This window comes from Podarcis erhardii, assembly GCF_964252035.2.
Source record: "Podarcis erhardii genome assembly, contig: HAP1_SCAFFOLD_503, whole genome shotgun sequence".
Taxonomy (NCBI): Eukaryota; Metazoa; Chordata; class Lepidosauria; order Squamata; family Lacertidae; genus Podarcis; species Podarcis erhardii.
Window position 1 is genome coordinate 2,817 of NW_028293036.1, and position 26,421 is coordinate 29,237.

The window sequence follows — 26,421 nt, forward strand, 5'->3', positions numbered from 1 at the left end:
TGAAAGAAACCGCGCTGTTTCTGGGGACACAAGAAAACACGCTTGGAACCACCCGGCAGCTTCCTCAGCAACAAACAGCCCTCATTCTGCGCCTGTTTTGACTTGCTCTCTCCTGCGGCTTCACAGGCCTCTTCCTGAGCCTGCTCTTTCTGCTGCCCTTGCAACTCAAAACTTGCCTGCAGCGTCTGCTCCGCTTCCTCCTCAATCTGCTGCTCACTCTTCTTCTGCCTGAACAACTGTTGCTGTTCTTTGGACATTAGCAGCGCTGGAAGTGGCTGGGGCTTCGACTGCTGCTGCTTTGCAGTGGCTTGCAGAAAGAGCACGAGCGAAAAGAGGCAGAGTTTGAAGAGAGGAACCACGACTGAGAACAGGACTATGAGCACCAGTGGAAGCAGATTTCTGTTTTCTGCTAGCCGTTGCAGCGTAGTGTGCATGCTCAGCTGCTGCTCCTGGATCACGCTGGCTAGGAACTCGTCGTTCACTGCGCCACCACACACACACAAGCGACACTGCTGAAAAAAGCCAAAGCTGCGAGTCTGACAAAAGCATGTGAGTGTGTGTTGGAGACATCTACTTGCTCTCTCTTGTGTTCCCAACTGCTGGATGCAGTTGCTGCTTTCGTGGGCGCAGTCGAACAGATCAACGTCAAAAACTCGTCTCAACAACACACCAGTGCAAGGCGTGTGTCTGTCTATGTGCCACAACAACTACCGCTCACAGGCACCCCAGAGGATATGCAAAAATCTATGCAGACGAAGATTTCACGAGTTGTAGTCCATCCAGGAATCTACTTTCTTCAATTCCATATTTAGTTCCTTGGAAACTCTATACAGAACACTCTATCAACCCCTTATCCTGCACTCAGAAATCTCCACTGACACATGCAAGAGGATACGTCCACTTTCACATATACGTGTACAATTTGTGTAGCGCGCGCGCGCTGCACCTGTTTGGACAAGGAATTGCGTAAATAAAAAGCTACATTCAAAGTGCAAATTTACATATACATACATATGATATATAGTGGGTTGAGTTTGAGATTCAGATCCCGTACGGTCGTTCATATATACAAATATATACTTTTTATATACACTCACACACATATGCAGATGTATGAGTAAGTGCAGCTATACAAGCCCATCGAATTCAGTCAAAATTGTTGTGCTACATTGAGAGAGAGCACCTACGTGCACTTTGCAGTTGCCTTACTTGCACATCTCCGCATCACTTCTGCCGCTCGTGACTGCATCTCTATCATTCATGAAAGTCTTCATTGTCAAATATTCTGCTTGAACATCTACTGATACATGCGTCCATATAGCTAGATATATATACATATATATATATATATATATATTTAGTTATTTATGTACAACCGTTCGTATACGTGTGAGTGTGAGTGTACTAAGTCAGTATATATCAAAATATTTAATATAAAGGCCTAGGGGATCTATTCCACGGAATATCACACATATACATATATATATATATATATGTTTTTATGTAAGTGTGTATGCGTATTAGAACGTGGAAATGGAACACACATACGATGTATGTATTGTTCTGCAGGAAAGCCAGAATATATAATTCGGTATACGGCAGTGACTTTCAAGGGGTCGTCAATAAGTGCATGAGCGCATACAGGTTTCTTGACTGTATGGCTAAGATGCGCCTGAGACCTGTATATGCATGCATATATATATATATATATATATATATATATATATATATATGTATGTAACACGTCTGTCGGTGTATGTTCTAATATGAGTGAGTGGATTTGTGCGTGCGAATGCGTAACATGCACCCTCCCCTAAATCAACCACAAACAGTCTCACATACATAATGATACGTAGAATTTTTCAGCAGAAAGACTGAATATGTTATAATGAAAGCAACCACATAAATATGTATTATATGTATACATACATATATATATATATGACTCCCTGGAACAGGTAGTACTTAAGACAATCCTCAAGATCGTAGTGTACGCCTAGACAAAACACTGGTAGCATATATATAAATATATATATATATATATATATATATATATATATGTGTATATATTCTTACGTATATATATTTCTTTCATATATGGGTATAGGTATGTACATTTGAAAATCTATATATATGTGCACTTACATTTTATTACATGTCAATTTAGTTTCCTTGATGTGTACGGCAACGCTTAAGATTTTGATGATATATTTAAACGCTAACAGGCCTGCCAAATTGTCAAAACGCAAGTCTGGCATCCTACTGTCCCATAGGACAGATGGACACATCATTCACAATCCTGATGTACATATATATATATATATATATATATATATATATGTGAATATAAGATATTTGCAAGTTTAAGCTTGCCTAGGTAAAATGACCTCATGCCTATCCAGGTGATTGCTGATGTGTTGCTGTACATTCATCACACGTATTCAGCCTTAACTGTTCGAATATTCAAGTTTCCCGTTTTGAGCCGGTATGTTTCTAAACATCTCATTTCCTTCCGTAGATACTGTCTACCAGTGCGTCATCTCCAATCGCAATTTAAGACACACACATATATATAGAAGATAAAGTACGTGCCTGAAGTTCATGCGTACAAAGAAAGGGAGAATGAACGTCTAAGTTACGCAGGAAGAAAGAATATACTCACATCGGACGAGGCAATAAATCGGTGGAAAAAATTTCTCTATTTCTGTATAGGTATATATGCTTGCACCCGTACATAAATGTGCTTTTACATGCACAGCTCGCCCTCAGTGTATGCACGTAAGTATGTCTATACATGTATGTTAAAGTATTTGTTCTGCGTAGAAAAAATGAAGATGCAGCTGCGCTGTAGCGGCAGGGATTACCTTTGAGGTAGACGATTGGAAAGATGGCACCGTAGAGATAGAACACATACGAAAAAAAGAAGAGTGAGGCTGCCGCATGTCGTCCCCAATAACCGCATTTTCTCTTTTCCGTCACCTCCATTGTATAAAGGATGCTGTTTTGTATTATGATCTGCTTCGCAAGTTTGTCAAGGCCGATGCTGGTGCTTGTGCTGCCATCAGAATTCGACTGCTCTGCAGCTGTTACTTTAGGTTACACATGTTACTTTCTTTTTGGTCGTCTTTGCCTTATACATCTCGAACACGAAAAAGTATTTGCTGCCGCGTCTGTTGCTGCACTTTTCCCTTCTCTATACTGTATATGTGTATATACCTATAAGCACAACTGTATGAATTTCACGTGTATGCATATATATATTTACTCATCCGTATATATATATATATATATATATATATATATATGCATCTATTTGGGGTAAGGAACATATCTTCATTTTTTATGTGTATATATATATATATATATATATATAGACATATATAGTGAAGTAGTTGCAGCAACAATTTGACAAAGCGGCTTCTGAGAAGATCTATGGAAAGGTCGACTAAAAAGCCGCGAAACTCGTCCTGCTACGTATAAAACTGCCAAATGAAGTCGCCCCTGTGTAAGATTTCATATTTAACCAACTTGGTATACACAAAGGGAACCAAAAATGCAAAAAAAGGGAACGGGGAACAAAGGAGGGATGCATTGGTGCGCGATAAACAATAGCTCATGAGGGACAGGGAAAGCAAGCAAAATAATTCAGAAATGTTACACCCACACCAAGAAGAAAAAGAATGGCGAAAACTGGTGCATAAGCAATTGCTTGGCCAGATACAGGCTCACAAGAAAGGATGGAGAAGTTCAGGGCTTGAATGGAAGATACAAACGGAAGAAGAGGGAAAGGGAGTGAAGCAGAGATAGGGTGCATAGCAAACAGTATGATACACAGATTTATAGTGAAATTGTTTACATTGTTCAAGTCATCGTATCTACACTTGTATATGCGTGTGAGTATACAAGTCTTTCTATAAATAGGAAACTATGGACACATGCACTTCAGAAAACATTAACTGCGTGAGGAGCGAGGCGACGAAGCAGGAAATGTAAATGCAGGACTAGATTTTTGAACGGTGTCAGAAAACTCCGAAATATGAATATAGCTTCGGAAAGATAAAGCGAGGAGCAAGCTATGAAATTCGGAGTGTAAAGTTTCACAGGTGACAGAAGGGACAGCTAGTCAAGACATATCAAATTTTTCTGCTCCGGCGTAGACAGAGAGAGATAAGTGACCCGAACGAAGGGTCAGAAGTCAAGAATTGATAAATAAAAAAGGAGTTATGCGCAGAGGGGGCCCCCTTCTGTGTCAAGAGACACCAGAGGCGTGGAGATGCGAGTTTCGAATGAAAAAAACAATTATCACGAAGGGAAAACAGGATGTAGACAGGCCACATATACGATACGAAACTACGGGAATGACAAACTTTTCGCCTATATGTCTGCGTCTACTTCTGTTCCTCTCTTCTCGAACGTTCCACTGAACCTTTGAAAAAAGAAGCATTGCTCCTCAATAACGAAAAATATTTACGGCTTAATATTTTCTCAAGTTCTGATTTTCGGCTATATTCTCTTTCGCATTCTACCCAAGGAATTTCACCATACAGTGGCTGAGATGCCTACTACAGTCCAGATAAGAGCTGTAATCGCTGCTGCGTGTGTAGCCGTTACTGGTCAAGGTCGCTGCTGGTTCATACGCCACTACTCCTTGACTTGCTCTTTGAACTTTTGTGTATTTTTGATTGAAGCTTTCCTGTATGCAGCTGGTGTTGTTGCTAGTTACTGTGCCACTGCATATTTGTGCGTGCTGCGGTTGTTGCTTCTTCGTTCCCCCCCTGCACGGCAGTGGCCGGGGCAGCCGCTGCTCGAGCTGCATTGTTAGCCTCGCACAGATATGTACTTGCTGCTGCTATCGCTGATTGAGCGAAACACAGATGCAATGCTTATGCACAGTCTTTGTCAGCGAGATATGTATGTCTAATGAAAATGCGAGCTGCAGCAAGGTAGCGGTTGTGCTTGGACCCGCGTACACCTGTTGCACGCGCCACTCTTCTTTTCTATCAATTAAAAAACAACTTTGATTTCTTAGACATGCTGCAGGAATGACTAAGACCCGCATATAAGTTTTCCCATTCCGTGGATAGGCATAATTCATAACGTTGGAATTGGACAAATGAGAAATATACGTGCATGCTTCATGTAGACATAAAATGCTGCATTTGTATTCCTATATATACATATGCGATGTTACATACAAATATGTATACAGATGTAAATTTGTTTGTTCACGCCACATGATTCTGTACACGATTGTTTGATAGTAGAAGAAAACGCGCGCTATGGAAAGCCAGCCACTTTATCATATACATGTGACCGATACACAAATATATGTTTGTATAGCACAACCAACCTGACTAGCTTCGAGCAGCGTGCGTAGTCTCTTGAATGGCCAGGTAAAGCGAACTGTACAGCCGTTACCTACCGTTTTGCAGAATCAAAGTATGATCCATACTGCACGCTGTGCGACAATGAGGTCAAAAACTTTACGGCTGACGGCCGTTTTCATCCTCAGAAAATTTCAGGTCCGTAATTAATGTGAGCAAAATGTCATAACATGCGAAAATTTTGGATGCACATCGTTGCACACGTTTGAATCTACCTTTTCTTACATAATTTATAATAGTTGATTCAAATAACCCCGCATGTACATACGTATAAATAAATATATATATATATATATATGTAACATCCAATGTGCAGTCCGCGAGACACACAGCACGGGGTATGCCTATACATCAAACTGCTTGAAAATACTCTGAAAAATCGGTACTCCTTAAAGTCATTTAAAGCCTCAGTCTGTGCCGCTGTTCTACTTAGATATGGAGAAAGTAAATACGACAGGAATTTAGAAGGATGAAAACCCATAAGCGTTTGCTACTTGTCTTATCAACTCTGCAATACTCCATCTTCAACTGATGGCTCACTATGAGCACAGAAAAGCGCTTCTTTAAAAGCTTTCTATAAAAGAAAACAACATGTTGCGTGTACCAAGGCAGTTGACAGTCGCACGCGCACTCGCTTTTTAGCTAGATAAAACGCTGTAGAGTGAAGGCGTACAGATGATTATTTGTAGAATGCCGTGGTTGACATTGAATGTAAAATAATGTTAAATTATATACACGAAGTGTTTACTTACAAAATCCCAATCCATGTTCACATGGTAAATCCTATACATGTTATATATGTACATATTACAAGCATACATATACATGTACCTCGTTCTGTATGTACAAGACCATATATCAACAACTCCTTGTTATCATCCTTTCAGCTGTATAATAGCGAGTGCCAACGTATGATCCTGAAAATGCTTCACACACACGGAGTTGACGTTGCCTTTATGCTCGTTTGCGCCGGCCATATGTCCGTTACAACGCGTGCGTGAGTGTGTTGCATTATTTCTGCACGGGAGCGCTAGTAGAACAGCATTCGAATGTGCTAGTTGTTATATGGTAGCTTTTTACAAATAAGACATTTAGGGCAAATAGCCTGTCGCTTCAGGTCGTCCGTGCATTATTGCACTTTATGAAATGTCATGCGAGTTATCTTTCTTTGTGACGTTTGATGCTGTTCTCCAAGTCGGATGTGATCTGGTGCTACGTTAGTTTTCATGTCTTCTTTATTTGGTCCTTTTCAGAAGGGACTTCACAATCACCTACCTTTGTGAAAGCAGTTGGGTCCCCCCTTAATAGCACTATTCCACCATACTATATTGAACACTGGGAGATTGACGTATAAATACATTCCAAACCGAGACTCCGTGAAAAAGCCCTATAATGTTTGGTCATACACATCAGCGAGCGGTGAGCAGGAAAAAAAACCAGAAAAAATTCATTGATAGAAGAGTATATTTTCGATATATGTACCTCTAATGCAGCTCCAGCTTGGTGCGAACGCACAGTCAAAACGACACGAATGAATTTTATGCGCCACAATCCCGAGACAAGTCTCTAAGCTAGCATTCGCTCGCTCCTTCTCAGCTCATGTCGTTGTTGGTGTAAAGCTATGATGTTTTAGTGTAAAGCTATCACGAAGCATCCGGTCTGTATTGGCGAGGTCTCCAAAGTACGGCTATTATTGTGCAGAAGATTCGCAGCATTCTGTGACACAGCACTCAAAACCACTGAAGTATCTACTGAGGGAATAGTAGATTACCAGTACCTTCCCATTTTTTCCTATAAAATTTGTAATATACATACTCCTACAAGGAATACCTGTGATGTATGTCACGCGGTACGATGCATAAAACATCAGAAATGGTCTTAGAAATGGATGAGGCACCAACAGCGATTCAGAAATGTTGGTACGGACATCAAAGCGAAAGAAACCGTATCAAAAGTTACTTCGGTTTTTTCGCGGTACATTTGGTATAACAATCAAAGAGTTTCTCAGACAGACGCCATGATATTGCGGTGCTTCTCAGAGGTGGTCTTCAAGCCGTACCTCTGAGGTGACAAACTAGCGGTGGCACTGGTCCCTTAACCCACCTCCCACTAACAGAACAGATTTCTGTGCTTCAGTGACGGGAGTAGCATCAATAATTTTATAATTATATATTCTATGCTTTTCACTTATTTTTGCTTTTACCACGGTGTATACGAGCCCAGATATGTTTCACAATGCCCTTCTCTTTTGATTTGTCTAGACCATGACCTCGATCCCCGTTCTGCTGGACAAACAGGCGCCCATTGATACTGAACAGCTGGCAAAAACATTGATTTTTGGTTTCTTCCGGCCTTCTTTTCCCTTTTTCCTGTTCTCCTGAAATTGTTAGTGTTTTTTTCGTCTTGAAAGGAATACTTTTTACATTGTGTGCGACCTTTACATCAACCATCTGTCACTTCCGGCGGTTGTCTGGTTTTTATGTTCGAAACACATCATAGTTTCCCACAGTGCTTCACGTAGTACTGTACGAAAATAGGAACCGTGGTTTTAATAATTGATTGGAAAAGTACTAGCCCTGGCCTTTTGCATCGAATTGTTATCAGAACTGCTGTAACGGGTGCGTGTTGACATAAAGGGTTTTTGTGGTATACTCCTCATATATCCGTAGAAGAATTAATAACATCGCTGCTTGGAAGAAGACGGCCAAAAGAGGTGCTTTCTGTATCTGTTCTACTTGCTCTTCGTCTGCCGGGTGCTGTGCTCTTCTTGAGCAGTGGTGACACGCGAATCACTAAAAGGCAATCGACATGCACTATATTTTTGTCTTCACACACGAGCTTCTGCCTGAATATCAACCCCCTCTCTGCATCTAGTAAGGGCCCTGCATCGCTATCAACGTCTTTCATAGCTTATTCCTTCACAGTTGAAGACTCTTTTCCGATTACTCCAATATAAAGTCCGACCTCCCCACACGTTAGCGTTTTCCGCGGTCAAAGAAAGTTGTTCTCACCATCGGTTTTCAGAACAACTCGTCAAAATGGCTAGCGGAAGCGGCAGCGGCGCGCGGCTTGCTGCTGGAAATCATAGTGGCGGGCACGTGGCACGTTTGGTTTCAGCGAGTTCAGTGATGATGCAGCAGTTGGGGAAAAGCACAAATATACGCATGAGTCAGATACTAGAGCCTCGATCTCAGGAAGATTGGAGAGGCCATAGAACACGCATTATCTGCACCATGGGCCCTGCTTGTTGGGACGTCTGCACTTTGGTAAAACTGATCGACTCCGGCATGAATGTTTGTCGGCTCAATTTTTCACACGGAGACCATGAAACTCATGCTCAAACTGTAAAAACATCCATGCGGCTTTGAAGCAGCGTCCGGAGGCTCAGGTGGCTATTATGCTCGATACCAAAGGTCCTGAAATTCGCACTGGGTTCCTGAAGGTATGTGATGAAGTAAATAAGTGTGGAAACTTGCTGCTAATGACGCTTGCTTGTCTGTTTGTGCATGTATACGTGCATTTGTGTGTGAGTATATCTCTCTATGTGCATCTGTATGTCTGTGTGTATGTACTGTGCTTGTGTGAAGATCCTGGTACAGAGTGGCATGTAAGTAGTTTACAAAATATTCTACTCGCTGCCTGCTGTGTGCGTTTGTTTAACTATATATAAATATATATACATATGTTTAATTGATTGGTGTGGTCCATGTCGTTATTAGTGTGCTTTCGCTGGTGTTTTGCATCAAATTCTACAGTATAAACACAATTATGAGTGAATTACAGGGTTTCTGTAAATGGCTCCGCGGACACGTTTGTGTGTGATATCAGGACACACGCTGAGAGAAACTGTGGAGTCTTTGTTGGAACCGGCACCTTCCCATAATTTTTCGTGCCGTTCTCTTAAGTGTATATATGTATATATATACGTGTATGGCATATGTACAAATATATGCCAGTATAAACTCCTGACCACAGTGGGAAGATCACACTGCATGAAAGAAAAGACATAGAGCTCGGTCAGGCATCTGCTTCGTGAGCTTAGTCGAAAAAGTACACACACACACACACACACACACACACACACACACATTCTCTCTCTCTCTCTCTCTCTCTCTCTCTCTCTCTATATATATATATATATATATATATATATATATTTATATATATATATTTATATATATATATATTATTGGACGGAAAGGGGCGGAAGCTAGGTGTGCCAATGCGCGCCGCACGTAGGAGTAACGTGATATATATATATATATATATATATATATATATATGTATACGCTCTCGGATATTCTGTTTGTGTACAGTGTTTTGCACATTCTTTGCACCCTTTTCGGCTTCTCTCTACACGGTACCACAGCACATCTTTTTCCTTCGACCGTTCAAAGCCTCTCAACCATATGAGAAATTTTTCGTTATGCAGTCGTGCCCTAAACTTTCACCCTTCATGTGTACTTTACAAGTCTTTCCTGGGACAATGTCTTCAGGACGTTTTTCAGGGTTGAGGGCTGAGAACGAACCTGTCCATATTTTGCAGAAGGCTGAATGTTAGACTATACACTAAAGTGGAGTGCTGTACGATAAAAGCTTGATTTCTATAGACCTTGATTAACCTAATCTCCTAACACGAATCTGCTTTTCGCTGGAAGTTCTTCAAGTGCTAATTGTTACAGAGAAGTCGAAGATACCGTGCATCGCAGAGTAGGAACGGGTAGGCTGTACATACAGGAGAAAGAATATTTAGAAGCCAGCTCCTGCACAGGGTCTTTTGGTCAAGCAGGCCTACCTACCTGTTTTCAGGTGATTTTACTGAGCTCTACTGTAGACTAACATTGCAGCTCTCAGACAGTGAGGTAAGATGTACAGTCTCGAGGCTTCCAAATCAGACTTCATAGTCAAACTCATACGCTTTTTGAAGAAACTGCAGCAACTTTTGTATCAATGAACTGAATGTCAACAACAGTCTCGCTACATATCTTCCTTTTGTGCCGCCATAGTACTTCATGAAGTTAATTTTTCAGCAGTTTTCGTTTTTAGTATTTTCTTGTTGGCACTCACCTGCAGGACAAAAAACCTGTAAATCTTGTGCAAGGCTCCACGCTGAAGATCGTGACAGACTACTCCTATATAGGAGATGCTACTTGCATTGCATGCTCTTACAAAGCCCTTCCCACGTCGGTAAAGCCGGTAAGTCAAACTTTTTCTCGCCCACATGGCTATACACAAATGTATGTTGTGTGCAGATATTTGATATTCATGCACGTCAGTACAGCGTATATGTATACGGAAAATATACTATTGATGTCCAAGCACGAATGGTCGAGGAGATACATTTTTTTCGCCTTCAAGATGTGAATGTGCTGCTGCTGCAGTTATGGAATGTTGTGCACTAAAAATCCAAATGGATACGTTGTCCATAAATAGTCTTTAGATGTTCGATGTCGATCACTGATGTCGCATCGAGGTGTAATTTGTATACGGAAATGCTAGGCCTGCTGCTTCGATAAGCATATTATGATGCTGGTTTTTTTTGCTCAGGCACTCACTGGCTTCACTTATTTAAGCTTCATCGTACTTTCAGTAGAAAAGCACTCAAAATCCTAAGTAAAGATAGGTTTCTCGAAAATAGCCTTCAAGTGTTTAGGATCGATCACAAATAACGCAGAAAGTTGTCTCTATGCCCACGCACACATATATATAAATATGTGTATATACACGTGTACTTATATATATATATATATATATGTATATAGATAGATGATAGACCTAGTGTACATGTACACTACATAATTGTACATAAATCGCTATGAGTTTATGTTGTGAGAAGTAGTGAGCATGGTGTACAAATGAATCTTTGTATTTGCTTAGTTCTCTGGTAGATAGCGAAGCTAAAATATCTTCGCTTTCTCTTTTGTGTATAGCTGGGTATGAGGACTTCTTGCGAACAAGCTACTCTCAAATACCTTCATAAATACACAAATACGTATATGTATAGTTCTTATCTATATATGTAGTATAAGCTTTTGTAAAGCAGTTAAACCATAAACTCACCTACATATGAAACATATATATATATGTATATATATATATATGCATATATTGACCTCTTTATCGGTGTAATTGTGGTTGTTGTGAGCGACAGATACTTTTCTTATGTGAAAGTTTTACTGCTTTTACAAATGCTGTTTTTGACATAGGAAACGTTATTCTGATAGCGGATGGTTCTCTTTCTGTGAGGGTGACGGAGTGTGGCGAAGATTACGTTATGACGCAAGTAGAAAACGGCGCTGTTTTGGGCGAGCGCAAAAATATGAACCTTCCTAACGTAAAGGTGCGTGAAATCTGAAGTGGACCAAATTCGTGTGCGAGTACTCAATCATGATAAAAAACACATATTCGACCATACGCAAAAGAACATGTGTGTATCCGTAAATTTGTGAATGTATGTATATATGTATATATATGTGTATCTACCGCACAGGTATTGCTGCCGGTGCTGCATGGGATGTTCGTTCTGCTGGTGTTGGTGCAAATGTGTATGTGTCTGCTGCTGATGATGTGTGCTTTTACTACTGCGCTTCGACTTGTTGAAAAACGCAAAAAGAGTGCTGCTGCTTTTCCAGCGGATTCTGAATTCTGTCGACTTGTTCTGCAATAGCATCGACTCTAGAATGTCTTAAGGTGTTGGGTTGCTGCTGTTGCATGCGTTGCGTGCTGTTTTTGTGAGCTTTTTTTGCAGGTGCAGTTGCCAGTGATTGCTGAGAAAGACAAGAAAGATATTGTCGAATTTGGGATTCCCATGGGCTGTCATTTCATCGCTGCATCTTTCGTGCAGCACCCTGATGATGTGCGGTGTATCCGCAGTATTTTAGGCGTGAAGGGTCGACATATCCGCATTATTCCTAAAATCGAGAACATCGAAGGATTAGTGAATTTCGACGAGATCCTTGCAGAAGCTGATGGCATTATGATTGCGCGTGGAGACTTGGGGATGGAAATTGCTCCTGAGAAAGTTTTTCTCGCCCAAAAAATGATGATTGCGAAGTAAAGAGTACAATATGGCATGCCTTCCTTCATCTGCTATTGTCGAAAAAAAACACATTCTGAAATGGTGTTTTGAAGGCGAAACAAATTCTATATATACTATTTTCCATCTTTGTAGCGATCGCTCAACCTTTTTACCAAAATGCGAAGATACAGTTTTATGTTCACAATTCTGTACCCCTCCAATTCTATCGGTTGGTGAAGCTCAATGTACATATATATATATATATATATATATATATATATATATAGATATCTATCTGTTTTCAGTAGATAGGTCGAAGTTAGCATGCGTCTTTCTTTAGACAGATGTTAAGCTGCTGTATCCCCAGTAGACGTTATACTTTTACCTATCGGGGGTGTAGGTTACTTTTTGTGTGTATATAGTACATGAGTAGCTGCTCTTGCAGAAGAAGAAATGTACAAATTACACACATCTAACTGTATCATAAATAATTGAATCTGCTTGTGAACTTATATTCACGTATGTATTTGTGTATATCGATGCTCTGCGCTTTGCAATAAGTATACGTGCATTGACCACGTATGACAGTGTGTGCAATTATGCAGATACGCGGCGTGGAAGCTGATATATACACGTGTATATATATATATATATGCATATATACTGTCTAGATGACTTCCCTTGCAACTGCTGCATATACACTGATCTTTGAGTTTGTTTGTAGGTGCATCCTGGCGAATAATTTTGTGTCTATATATACACTAGATATATATGTATATATATTTAAATACCCGTGCTGATTTCAGATTTCTAAAATTCTGATTTGCCCACCTAAATAAATTTCAGCAGAACCAACGCCGCAAGAGCGCGAATGTATATTCTTATATATATATATATATATATATATGTATATAGTAATGTCGTTGTACTGCATTTTCGCCCCTGGTTTTCTCTTATGATTGCTTATATATAAGAGGGTTTCATGTAGCTCTGAGCCCAAAAAACATATGCACATATACGTATATGTGTACAATTACATGTACAGAGTGTGGCGCTACGGTGCTACTTCATTTTGCTTGTGGCTTTTATAGATGCAACGTCGCGGGGAAGCCAGTGATCACAGCTACGCAGATGATGGAGAGCATGATAAAGAATCCGCGACCAACTCGAGCCGAAGCAGCAGACGTAGCAAACGCAGTATTAGATGGCGCTGACTGTGTAATGCTTTCTGGAGAAACAGCAAACGGCGAGTTCCCAGTGGAGACGGTAGAGACGATGGCTCGCGTGTGCTATGAAGCAGAGAGTTGTGTAGATTATTCAGCGCTTTATCGCGCACTTTGTATGGCTGTTTTGCCGCCCATCACAACGCAGGAAGCTGTAGCGCGAGCTGCCGTCGAAACTGCAGAGTGTGTAGATGCAGCGCTGATTTTGGCGCTTACGGAGACAGGGCAAACAGCGCGCTTGATCGCCAAGTACCGCCCAGTGCAGCGCATTTTGGCACTCAGTGCCTCAGAGAGCACTATAAAGCACTTGCAGGTGGTGCGTGGGGTTGCCAGTTTGCTAGTTTCGAGTTTTCAAGGCACTGATCAGGTGATTAGGAATGCGCTTGTTATTGCGAAAGAAAAGGGGCTGGTTACTGAGGGAGACAGCATCGTCGCGGTTCACGGCATGAAAGAGGAAGTTGCCGGCAGCAGTAACTTGCTTAAAGTACTCGTTGTTGAGTAGGAAGTAGCGTAGGAGCACAAGTGGTGGTACAATACCTTCGATGAATCGAGAACACGCCGACACGCCTGCGTCTACGTTTTTCAGAGACTGGTTATGGCGTTTAGTCACCGCGTTACGCATTTGGGGTTGATAGGATGCAGTGTTGTGACTCAAACTCTTGTTATGTTGTTTGCAAGACATTTTCTGGCCGCTAGCGCTCTCATGAAACGAAAACGATCTTTTGCAAGTTGACTGAATCGCCAGTTTGTCCCCTGTGCAATATGTGTGACACGATTGGCGTCAAACGAGATGTATGTATATATGTAGCAAAACGTGAATGAATCTATGCAATGGAGACCGTCATGCTCAAAACCTTTCAATCCAATTGCTGGCGAAGAGATCAGCTTTGAAATAATGCGAGCCGCCCACTGTACATGATGCCAGATTCTGAAAAAGCGGTGTTTGAAATATTTGACAGCAGATCGGTAAGCCGATTCAATCCTTTTCAATCATGACATGTTGTTTCCCAGCAGACTGGTCCCTGCCTATTTCGTAATTTGCACGATGATTTTGACAGACGCCATCGCGCACGTTTTTTCGTCCGATGGGCTTTTTGCCGTCGGGTATGTGAAACATTTTGGTGCGCTTTGCATTGCAGAAATCTGGCAGCTGGTGGATATGTACAATATCGTAATAGAACGCTTCATTTCCAATCTTAACTTTAGCTCAGTAGAACATTGACACTTGAGGCAGCGTGCGCAGGTTGGAAAACGAAGCTCAGCTATTTCTTACACATTTACGTAGAGCAACTCGTCTATACACACAAGTGTACTGAAATTGGCTTCACATTTGCGTGGAAAATGTATCTCGATTTTTCCCCCCGAGTTGTAGATTGGAGACGCAGCTCATCTGCCGAACCGCTACAGAGGTCAGTTACCATGTAAGCAGCAACACCACCAGACGCTGAAATAGAATAAAATTAGCAGGAGCTACATGTAGACACCATCTTTAACGTTATATAACGACAGCTACAGACAGGAGAACTTAATCGATGTACTGTATCAGAGTTAGCAAGAGTTTTCAAAGACGATTGCAAATTTGATGTCTTTTCCATATAAACTATGATCGAGGCATACATCTGCTAAAATTTGTCAAGAGTATCTCTACCATAAATATGAAGTTGTCTACGGGGTCCTTATTGTATTTTTACGTGGCAGCTACATTTTTGTCTTATCATTTGGAACGAGTTGAAATAGGTTTTATTTCTGGAAATCATAGTGCAAACTTGAACTGACGCAAGTGCCGACATATTACCTAGATGGCATTGACAACACCCGTCTTTACATAATATGCAATGAAACACGAGCTCGAGTGGCTTTTACAGAAGTCGTATTGAGCTAATTTGCATTCCAGACAGATATTTCATAGATAGATGCAATAGATTGCGTTCTCGAAGTATATGCAACATCCGCCAAAATTAATTTATCGATGCTTCACCAGCACATTTGACTAATATTAAACCTACGAGTGCGTGTTTCGCAAGAGTATCAGAGACGAAACAACAGCAGCAGCAAGCTGGCTGGGAACGTTCGTAGAGATATTAGCACTGCCAGCTGTGACACGAGAACAGCAGCAACGCAGCAGTGGCGACCCTTGCAACAGGCAGCACTTGGGAAAGGCAGCGCATACAATGAATATATGCACGCGTTTATTTATATATGTAAAAGTTTGTTACAGAAAAATATTTGTACGACTAACAACGCAAGATTGCAATAAATGGGATATAGGGGTGGCCGGAGGTGAGGAAGACAATCAGAAAAACAGAATCCAACTGTACAAACCGTGAAGAAGCGGTTGAAAAAATTCGTTTCAAGATAAATTCGCTGAAAGCGCGTAGCGTTGTTTCTGAATACAGATGCTGCACATTGAGATACTGCAAGATATATATTTACACACGCATACATATGTACACGTGGGCCTTTCTCTTTTTCCCAAACTCACAGATATGTGAATGTCAAGGGCGACAGTACAGCATGTATTACTTGAATCTTTGTTATAAGAGGAAAAATAAAAGCGCAAACTGCAATGAAGAATCTTTACAAAACGAAGACTATACGCTACGCTCGCTTTCACAACTTCGCAAACATGTACGTTTGTGCACGATGGACGCATGCCCCAAAATTGTCGGCGTAAACGACTTTGACTAGATGTACAATTGCCTTTGACTAGATGTATACTATCTTCACGTAGCTCCTGCTTCCAAATATGACATTTGCAGTCATCAAAAGCAATACGATATGAATATATATATATATAGTACATACGTCCATGCTCAAATAAACTTGAAGTACGCTCTACAAGTCAAAAAATCTACGGCAGTTGAAGCGTAAGAGTCTACATCTTGAGGAAGTTGAAAGCAGTTTAACTCTCAAAAACAAACTGCTGCTACCGAAGGCCTTCAACATGTTATCCCACAACGGACTACATCTGTTTCCAACAACATCTGAGAAAGCTAGGACTCCACTAGCAGTACGTGAGAACCGACAGCGCTTCTGCTGTAATCAAGAAGTGTTCCAGCAGCATTTTTCTCAGCAGGTGAATCAGCGAAAAGTCGCTTCCACCGTGAGAGTTTCTCTGCTAGTATCAATTTTCAGGCTAACTAAAAAAACAGCAGCTGCTGCAACAACACGCCCCCCGACGAAGCATCAGCTGCAGTCAACAATGAAAGAAAGAAAAAAAAAGCACAGCGACAACCTCCCCAACAGCATCTAAAAACAGCTGTAGCAGCATATCTACGCCTCCATGCTGCTTTCAGCTCATCTGCAGCAGCAGCCAATACTATCGCGGTAAAAGTTCCATCTTACGCAACTGCAGCAGTAACAGTGTGGGTAGTGCCTGACGATTCTCACAAACAACTCAGCTGGCATTTTCAACTGCAACAAAAGCAGCAGAAGATGAGCAAATGTTGGCTTTCATCTGCTTCGCAGTCAAGCAGCTGCTGCGACTTACCAAACAAAAAGACTTCAGCGTCAGCTTTTCTACAGGAGCAAGTCGAGAACACTAGAGGAAGTATCCTTTAATGTAATGTGTCGTATAACAAAGAGATTCGTAGTACTAGCCGTGTGAAAATTAGTGGATGAGGTTCGTGTGAGAGTACTACTAGTGTACTGGTTGACTTATATAAGGTCAGCCACATTCATCGGCATTTCATCAATCTGTGTGGCGTAATACTGCTCGATATCTCTGAGAATGCGGATGTCGTCCGTCTGAAAAAAAAAAAAAAAGAAAGGAAAAAACGATACACCAGGACATCGTATATATATATATATATATGCATGTATATACTTCTGATGTGTGAACAGGACAGAAATCAAGCTTATTATCAAGTACGTGCATTTTATTAGATTCCGTCTGCTGGTGTACGTAAGAAACAGCATTGGAAAAGAGCCACCACAGAGCCCATGCTACAGAAGCAGTAGATTCAAGAAAGCAAAGCTACTTCATCACGCATCTATTCATCTATATATATATATATATATATATACAAATATATCGACAAAAGCATATTGGAAAACACTAGGACCTACACTATTCCGTAAGTAAACACAATATATATATATATATATATATACTATCCCGTAAGTAAATACAGCATATATATATATATATATATATATATATATATATTGGTTGCAATGAGTAGGTACCAATAAAGACGGTTAGCTAACTAGGTACAATTAAGGCTAGAAAGTCACAAGAAAAGGAAGACTGGGCGCAGAAATGAGATAGTGATTTTTTCCTAGAAACTGATCTATAAACGTAAAAAATAGATAATGAAAACCGTTCAGTTTTTTGGATTATGAATGTACATATGTCTGTATATACCTTCTATGTGCACGAATTCATTGATATTTTTATATATATGCTATATTCTGTATATATATGCTAGTCTGCAAATGAAAAACCGGCGTAGGTATCAGAACTATGTCATACCCCGTGTACATTTTTGGAATGATACGAGTCGATAGAGCCAATAGCACAGAGAAAAAGCAGAGTGCTATTCCAATGAACTTACTTTAACAAAATTAATCGCCACGCCCTTGCGCCCGAAGCGCCCTGAGCGACCGATGCGGTGTATGTACAGCTCACGACTGTTTGGTAGATCATAATTGATCACCAACGATACCTGAGCAAGTAGGGGAGGACAAATTCTAAAAATGAGTAAGGAACTGACCAGTTATTTGATCATAACGAAATCATGAACGCATGCCGAGGCAGTGAAAATCTGTACGAGATCACAGCAATAGTGTCCGAAAATGAAATATGCTTGTTCTGATCAAGGATAAATGAGATTTGGTGCTACTGCGTTCTATTCTGTATCATCCTGTAAGATCCCTTTATAATTTATATTCAAAAAATACATACATATATACACATATATCTGTTTACGAAAACGGTATATATGTATAAACAGTGATTTGCCTGTGTATGTAGTTACTCAAACAGAGAGACTGCCGCATCCAGCCCTGCTTCTTCCGCATATTTACGCAACAATAGATATTAGTAGGAAAAAAAATTGTGAACGAAATTGTATGCTGTGGACACCACACTGAATGAGATGTCAGCTGTGAGCTAGAGGCTGGAAAATCTGTGTGCGGAATTCAACCTATACATGTATATATACATATATATGCATGCATATCATTCTTTCTTGAATTACGTGAATGTATACATATATATATATATATATGTAAACCTTTGTATGCAACCCCTGATGATCGATATACATATGATTATCTGTGACGGGGGTGTCCGACTGCAAAGTTTTGCAACACGCTGATAGATATATGTACGATATATAACATTTTAGTGGGACATGCAGAGAATACATAGACATATTTTAATTATTCACATGCATCGTGCGTGAAGAATGAAACTGCGAATTTCAGCAGCAATTTCAGTATTATACTGACAAACTACAGGTATATGGCTGCAAATTCAGCTCCATCTTATTCCTTCAAAATGACAGGAATGGAAGCTTCTGATGAAAGCCAGTGCACACGTTTCTACATATCTCCTGATAACTGTATGAGCAGACAAACATAAACAATTAGAGTACAATTCGGACCCCTACATGTATAGAAATATATGTAGGAAGAAAAACAAGTATATGTGCACAGTCAATAGCTACGCTGCTACAGTACTAACATATCCATATATATATATATAAATATCCCCTGCAACGCAAAAAGAATTACATGCTTGAGTGAGCACTTTTCCGAGGTTGCAGTATGATCCGTCACAATCAACAGGTGTAAGTGCCCAAATTGTTGTACAATTGCACATATAGATACACACCCGTAAGCATGTAATATATATATATGTATATATATGAGATACCTGCTGTACGTCTAGACCTCTCCCCCATAAATCTGTCACGATCAAAACGCGAGATTTTCCGCCGCGAAATTGCCGCATAATTTCGTCACGTTCAGGCTGTGGCATGTCACCATGCATGCGGCTGACCTGCGCCATCCACAACATATATCCATATATATCCATATATATATATATATATATTTATATATAGAGATAAATGCGTTGTATACTTGATACTATTGTATGTAGGTGTAGGATTGTATGCATTGCATTTCTAAGACTTTTGCCGTAAGTAAGGCTCACCTGCGATGTCACACAAACAGCACGCATATGCATGATCAGGTCGTTTCCAAGACTTGCAATTTTGTACACAAATATTTGCAGATACGTACATCGGGGTTGATAGAAACACAGTAATTTATGTGTATACGAGTGTTTATTGAGGGCAGTAAAACACACATGAAAAGTAACCGTTTGCAATACATACGGACAGCACGTGTCAAGCAATCTGTTGAACGGAATCATGAAAACAAAGGGGTGGCTTCTATTCTAGACACCATTTTGAAGACGTATATATATATATATATATATATATATATATATATATGGGTATATATATACTATGCCACAAACAAGCAAACAGGTTAGTAGACTGGAAGAAAATATGGCGGCACCCTTTACGTAGAACAGCGCCAAATACTATGCAAAATCTCGTCGCCTCAAATTATCCATTCATGAGCATTTAGATACGAACTTTATTGCAAATATGGTTCGTATTCGACTCTTTCTAGTCTCACGCTGACCTACAAAAGCCTCTTTCTTTTCTTTTTTTTTTCCACTATACACAAATATCTGCTGAACGGTTTTTTTACATTGCAAATGTGCAAATCTCATTATATAACTTCCAAACAATTCACGTTCGCTCCCAACTTCATATTATAACAAAAAACTACATTACGAGGAAATATATCTATTTTCATTCTAGAAAGCTAAGAAAAAATATCCTCGAGTCCGCCTGATTTGAGATTTCTCATTCATGGAACATGCAAAGATGATATATCTCCTCTCTACAGTTTCTGCACAGGAATTTTCAGAAAATGTGCGAGGTCTCAAGTCTCCTCTCTAATTTTCGAGAATAGCGTAATAAACACATCAAATCCTCACCACTTTTCTTTAAAGTATGAACAGAACACTAACACCTTTTTCTTCTGCCAGACCCTAGAGAGTTCAGAAATAGTCTACATTACTGCTTTACAACCAAGGAAATCATTCTTGCACTGTTACACAGTCAATATTTATATATATAAATATATGCGTTACAAGAATTTAGACGCACAGAGTAAGTTCCATCAATACGTATTGAGTACGTACTCAAAAATTTCATGGTCTATGAGCACAGGACCTGCTGTCTATTCGTAGCTCACTATACTATACCAGTAGCACCTTTATACAATAAACGTTTATACAAACATACATTTATGTACATATATTTTGTCTATCCCCTGAACGGCGAGAATCTGAGCATGTGGATGCTCTAATACTTCCCTTGAGGTGTATATACACCTGGAAAAGTAACTGCACTCGCAAGAATCGGCCTAGCGCTTCCTTGAAAACTGGCCTGCTACTCAGTATTAGGTGCACATACACAGACTTGATATATATATATATATATATATATATATATATATATGTGTAGTAGCTACCCTTATGTAACAGAAGTATTTATGTTCGTCGAACAAATATCTTCACACGCGTAGTAGAATAGACAAAATCTGCGCCTATATTTTGCAAGACGAACAGACTCGTGTAGTGAAAAATAGAGAAACATGTGCTATGACTATATTTTTTTGGTGTGTGGAGAAAACTTCCCCTACCGTGAAATTGGCTTCCTTCATTTTTTGCGCAAGCCACTCGACTTTAACTTTGGTGTTGCAGAAGATGACGGCCTGAGTGATGGTGAGCGTATCGTAGAGATCAGTGAGAGTATCAAATTTCCACTGCTCACGCTCGACAGCAACGAAAAACTGCTTGATTCCTTCTAGCGTCAATTCATCGCGCTTCACCAACACGCGGAACGGATCATTCATGAACTTCGTCGTCATCTCCAGCACCTAAAAAAATTGCAGACAAAAGGAAGAGGCGTCCACTTCCTCAAAAACATCAACTACACCACGTAATAATCACACATAGACTGAGTAATACGTCACAAATGCGTATATATATATATATATATATATATATGCGCTTATATATGCTGTTATATGAAGCCAAGTAAGCTTTTCGTTGAACTGAGTACATCTGTATATACGACGACACATAGTTTAGGTAGTACGTCACAATTGCGTATAAATTCAGATATATATATATATATGCATGCTTATATATGCTGTTTTATGAAGCCAAGTAAGCTTTTCGTTGAACTGAGTACATCTGTATATACGACGACACATAGTTTAGGTAGTACGTCACAAATGCGTATATATTCAGATATATATATATATATATATATATATATATGTGCTTATATATGCTGTTATATGAAGCCAAGTAAGCTTTACGTTGAACTGAGTACATCTGTATATACGACGACACATAGTTTAGGTAGTACGTCACAAATGCGTATATATTCAGATATATATATGCATGCTTATATATGCTGTTATATGAAGCCAAGTAAGCTTTTCGTTGAACTGAGTACATCTGTATATACGACGACACATAGTTTAGGTAGTACGTCACAAATGCGTATATATTCAGATATATATATATATGTGCTTATATATGCTGTTTTATGAAGCCAAGTAAGCTTTTCGTTGAACTGAGTACATCTGTATATACGACGACACATAGTTTAGGTAGTACGTCACAAATGCGTATACATTCAGATATATATATATGTGCTTATATATGCTGTTTTATGAAGCCAAGTAAGCTTTTCGTTGAACTGAGTACATCTGTATATACGACGACACATAGTTTAGGTAGTACGTCACAAATGCGTATACATTCAGATATATATATATATGTGCTTATATATGCTGTTTTATGAAGCCAAGTAAGCTTTTCGTTGAACTGAGTACATCTGTATATACGACGACACATAGTTTAGGTAGTACGTCACAAATGCGTATACATTCAGATATATATATATGTGCTTATATATGCTGTTTTATGAAGCCAAGTAAGCTTTTCGTTGAACTGAGTACATATACAGCGAAGTTATCACTGCACGCCCGACATGAGCAGTCACACAAATACCTCGTGAGGCAAAGTTGCAGATACGAGCACGACTTGAGTAGCAGGCGGCAAGTAGCGGTAGATATCATAAACTTGTTCTTTGAAGCCTCTGTTGAGCATTTCATCGGCTTCATCAAGCACTAGCATCTTTATATGCCGTGTGCTGAAGTGGCGTTGTGCTATCATATGAAACACTCGCCCTGGAGTTCCAGAAACCACTTGAACGCCTGCCTCTAATGCTCGAATGTCATCGCCTACTCGTTTTCCTCCAACACAGCAGTGTACCTACACCACCAAACCAGCGAACCCCATTCAACTTTGGGACGAAGCAAAGTAAAGTTTCCAACACGCTATATGGTGGAAGAAAAAAAATGTCCCTAGACAACATAGACTGAAAAATACACATTTTATTACTGCAGTATACTAAGATGGCTGTATGCTCAACCACCTATTACAATATGTATATTTCAATATGTATATATTATCCTGCATACACCAGACATACATGTGGGTTCGAATCTATGAGGCCGCAGACTGCTGCTGCAGCATGCGTTGCATACAGAACAGCAGTGAGACAGTGAATAACGATCACAAGACGTGGGTGTAAATAACGGTGTACAATGTATATATATAATTTATATATACGTATCTGTATGATACAAACGCACCTAGAGGAGCTGATATGTATTGATTCAGATGATTTAGGACAATCAGCAACACCGCATGCAGAGAATGAGTGAAAATGGTGGCTCACAGCCGCATAAGCAAGAAACGCAGGTAAATGTAAGCAGCAGTTTAAGCCCCCGCTGCTGCCGGAATCGATTGATGCCAATCGATTTGGAAACAGCAACAACAGCAAAACAACACGAGTCGTCCTGGAGGTTGCGAAACACGAACAAGATGCAGCACTATCTAATGTCTGAAGCTAGTGGAAAAAAGCGAACCCAGCGAAGCGTGTAAATGAGTCCATAACATGCAAAAATTGATGAGGAAAAAAAGAAAACTCTCTACAGTATAAATATATACATATGTATATATACGAATACGTGTATAGGGGTCACAAACGTTCTAAAGCCGGATTTCGAGCGCTTTCATCAAGTGAGAGAGAGAATTTCGTCTAGTACTTTTGTTTGTAACTTGATGTCAGGAAATAGATGGTTCGCTGATATCAATTCGACAACTGCTCGAACGCGCTTCGAAAGAAAGCAGCAACTTCGGCATCAGCTGCTGCTACACTAGAATCATTAAGAGTTTGCAGGAAGCCTATACAGGCAGCAATACTCCTACTGGAATAGCAAGAACGACTTCACATCAAAACTGCAAGCGGAAATGTATATACACTCAGCAAGCGCTTACTGGTCTCCAACAGCAGCAGCGGAGAACATAAGGTGCAAGCTAAGCTACACAGCAATTACACCAATGGTGCAGACATACGTAGCGAGAGGATGAGGTAAAAGCAGCAACCAGATACACTGCCTTGAGCGGAAGTATACACATGCAACCATAGAGATTAAAAGGAGATAATGGATGAGTGTGTAAACTGCATAAATATACACGTACATGAAAATATACATATATTTAGATACGCATACGGAGTGTTAAGAGCAGGAATTGTGGAGAAGGCAGCAGCACCTATCAATCCGCCGTCAAGAAAGCAACAACAGCTATTCCACTACTACCTTAAATCCCGCCAACATTCAGAAGCAGTGGCAAAAAAGCTTCCATGAAAACCGCTCTACAGCAGCAGCAAAAACTAGGCTATTTTGCTTGATACAAAAGTAACTTTTACAAAATGAGAGAACATCCCAGCAACTAGGAATTCCTCATCAGCAGAGTCCTCATTGCAGCGCAGCAACCGCGCAATGTTCTAGACAGCCACACCAAAGATGGTCAGAACCGACCGAGCCATCAGCAGCAAGTGTTCCTAAAGAAAAGACTACCACAGAAATAGCAATGACGATTCGTTGCAGATAAAAATAGACGTTTTACTATATACAAGTACATATATATATATATATATATATATATATATATATATATATATATATAGCACAGCGTCACAGCAGCACTGGTGTATACACACCCGAGCAACAGCAGCAAATAATAGCCAGAGCGCAGTACGCAAAAACAGCAACAGCAGAAACCCAGAAATGCGACAAGATAAATTACACATGTATAAGTGTGTGAGACAGAGAGAGCGACAAGCAAGAAGAAGACTGTGTGACTCGTGGAATAGTGGCAGAGAACATTCTACAAGAAGCGTAGATTGCGCATTTGCCCAGCAGAGCACTACCCCACCTGTCAGCTCAACGCCTGCAAGCACTGGGGCCAGCAGAGCCAACGCCGAGACTTGGTTTGACTTCACATATATAATGACAAGAAGACATATCTATCTAGTTCTTGAACTTGGGTGCTTGCATGTCTACTAAACTCTCTTTTTGTGGACTCCTACCTCTGACACGTAGTGGTAAAGCAGTGAGTGAGCATACACATCATAGTCTCGTAGTCTACACACTCACACGTGTGTGTATGTGATCTTGACACCTGAGCACTCGCTCTCAAACAGCCTTTTGGTGCCTTTCTGTGACACACAACAACAGGGACTGCACTGCTTACGACAGACACAACAAACACCTTAGCTAATCAAAAAAAAGAGGAGCTCAAAGACTAGCCAGTCTACTCCCCGGCTCACCTGCACAGCCATGTAGTCGCCCAGTGCAAGACAAACTTTCTGCGACTGCTCAGCAAGCTCGCGAGTCGGACTGAGAATGAGGGCTTGCGGATCCCTCACTTTGGGGTCCACACACTGCAAAGCACCTAGACAAAACACACAGGTTTTACCAGTACCAGACTGACTTTGAACAATAACATCTCTGCCTTTGAGGATGGGCACTATTGCGCGCTGCTGCACTGCGGAAGGCCTTTCGAAGCCGTAGGCGTACACTCCACGCAGCAACTCCTCGCGGAAGCCCATCGAATCGAAAGTGGGCATAACTTGGCATTCTTCTGAAGTTTCGAAGATGAAGTTTGCGTCGTTCTCCAGGCGCGCCATCTTGAAAAAGTTTGATTTCACGTTTACAGAACCGGTGAGAGGAGTGCGGAGAGTGGCGACAAGATGTCCAGAACGTGAAAAACAAGAGACAATGATCTGCGAATGTGCACTTCCACTGACATGTGCATACGTGCATAAATAAATACATATAGGTATTCACATATATATAGGTATATGTGGAAGGAGAGAGGAGGAAACGGCGAAGAGGAGGAAGAGTGAAGAAGGTGGAATTGGAGAGCGAGGTAGGGAAGTTGAATAAGGACTTGTCGAAACAGTTTTGAGAACAGGGGAAGAGCCGGTGGGGGGGGCGACCGGCGAAAAGAAGGAACACGCAAAAGGGATGGATTATATATGCGGAAGGGTGAGAAGGAAGACAATGAGGGGGCGAAAGGGGACGAGACAAAAAAAGAAAAGTGACTAAAAGAGAGAAAGGAAACAAAGAAGAACTAGATAGTGATGAAACAAAAAATTTCAGACGGAGAAAGAGAGAGACAGCTAGCTAGACAGGAGAGAGCGGATGAAAGCGTAGACACACGGTTGAGAAAAAAATTCACGAGGGAGACGGGGAGAGGCAGGGTTGAAGAGGAGAAACAAATCTACGAGCGGAAGGATGAGGTAGGCGAGGGTGCAGCAGAAAGAAGAAAACA

At 40.5% G+C, this 26,421-nt stretch overlaps 2 protein-coding genes across 2 annotated transcripts; one reads left to right on the forward strand and one right to left on the reverse strand.

The window, feature by feature from the left end:
- Positions 1–8,422: 8,422 nt before the first annotated feature.
- LOC309334328 (pyruvate kinase-like) lies at positions 8,423–17,170 on the forward strand (the record flags this gene model as incomplete). The annotated part of the gene is made up of 8 exons (XM_081882310.1): positions 8,423–8,728; positions 10,458–10,580; positions 11,536–11,724; positions 12,133–12,437; positions 13,494–14,109; positions 16,110–16,253; positions 16,486–16,728; positions 17,027–17,170. The coding sequence occupies 8 exons, from the start codon at positions 8,423–8,425 to the stop codon at positions 17,168–17,170; spliced, it is 2,070 nt and encodes a 689-aa protein (XP_081738436.1).
- Positions 17,171–17,282: 112 nt separating this feature from the next.
- Positions 17,283–25,774, reverse strand: LOC309334329 (eukaryotic initiation factor 4A-III-like; the record flags this gene model as incomplete). Its single annotated transcript, XM_081882311.1, has 6 exons — positions 17,283–17,372; positions 18,182–18,292; positions 19,507–19,632; positions 21,360–21,596; positions 22,744–23,007; positions 25,415–25,774. 6 exons carry the CDS (start codon positions 25,772–25,774, stop codon positions 17,283–17,285), a joined length of 1,188 nt encoding a protein of 395 aa, XP_081738437.1.
- Between the last annotated feature and the right edge of the window lie 647 nt (positions 25,775–26,421).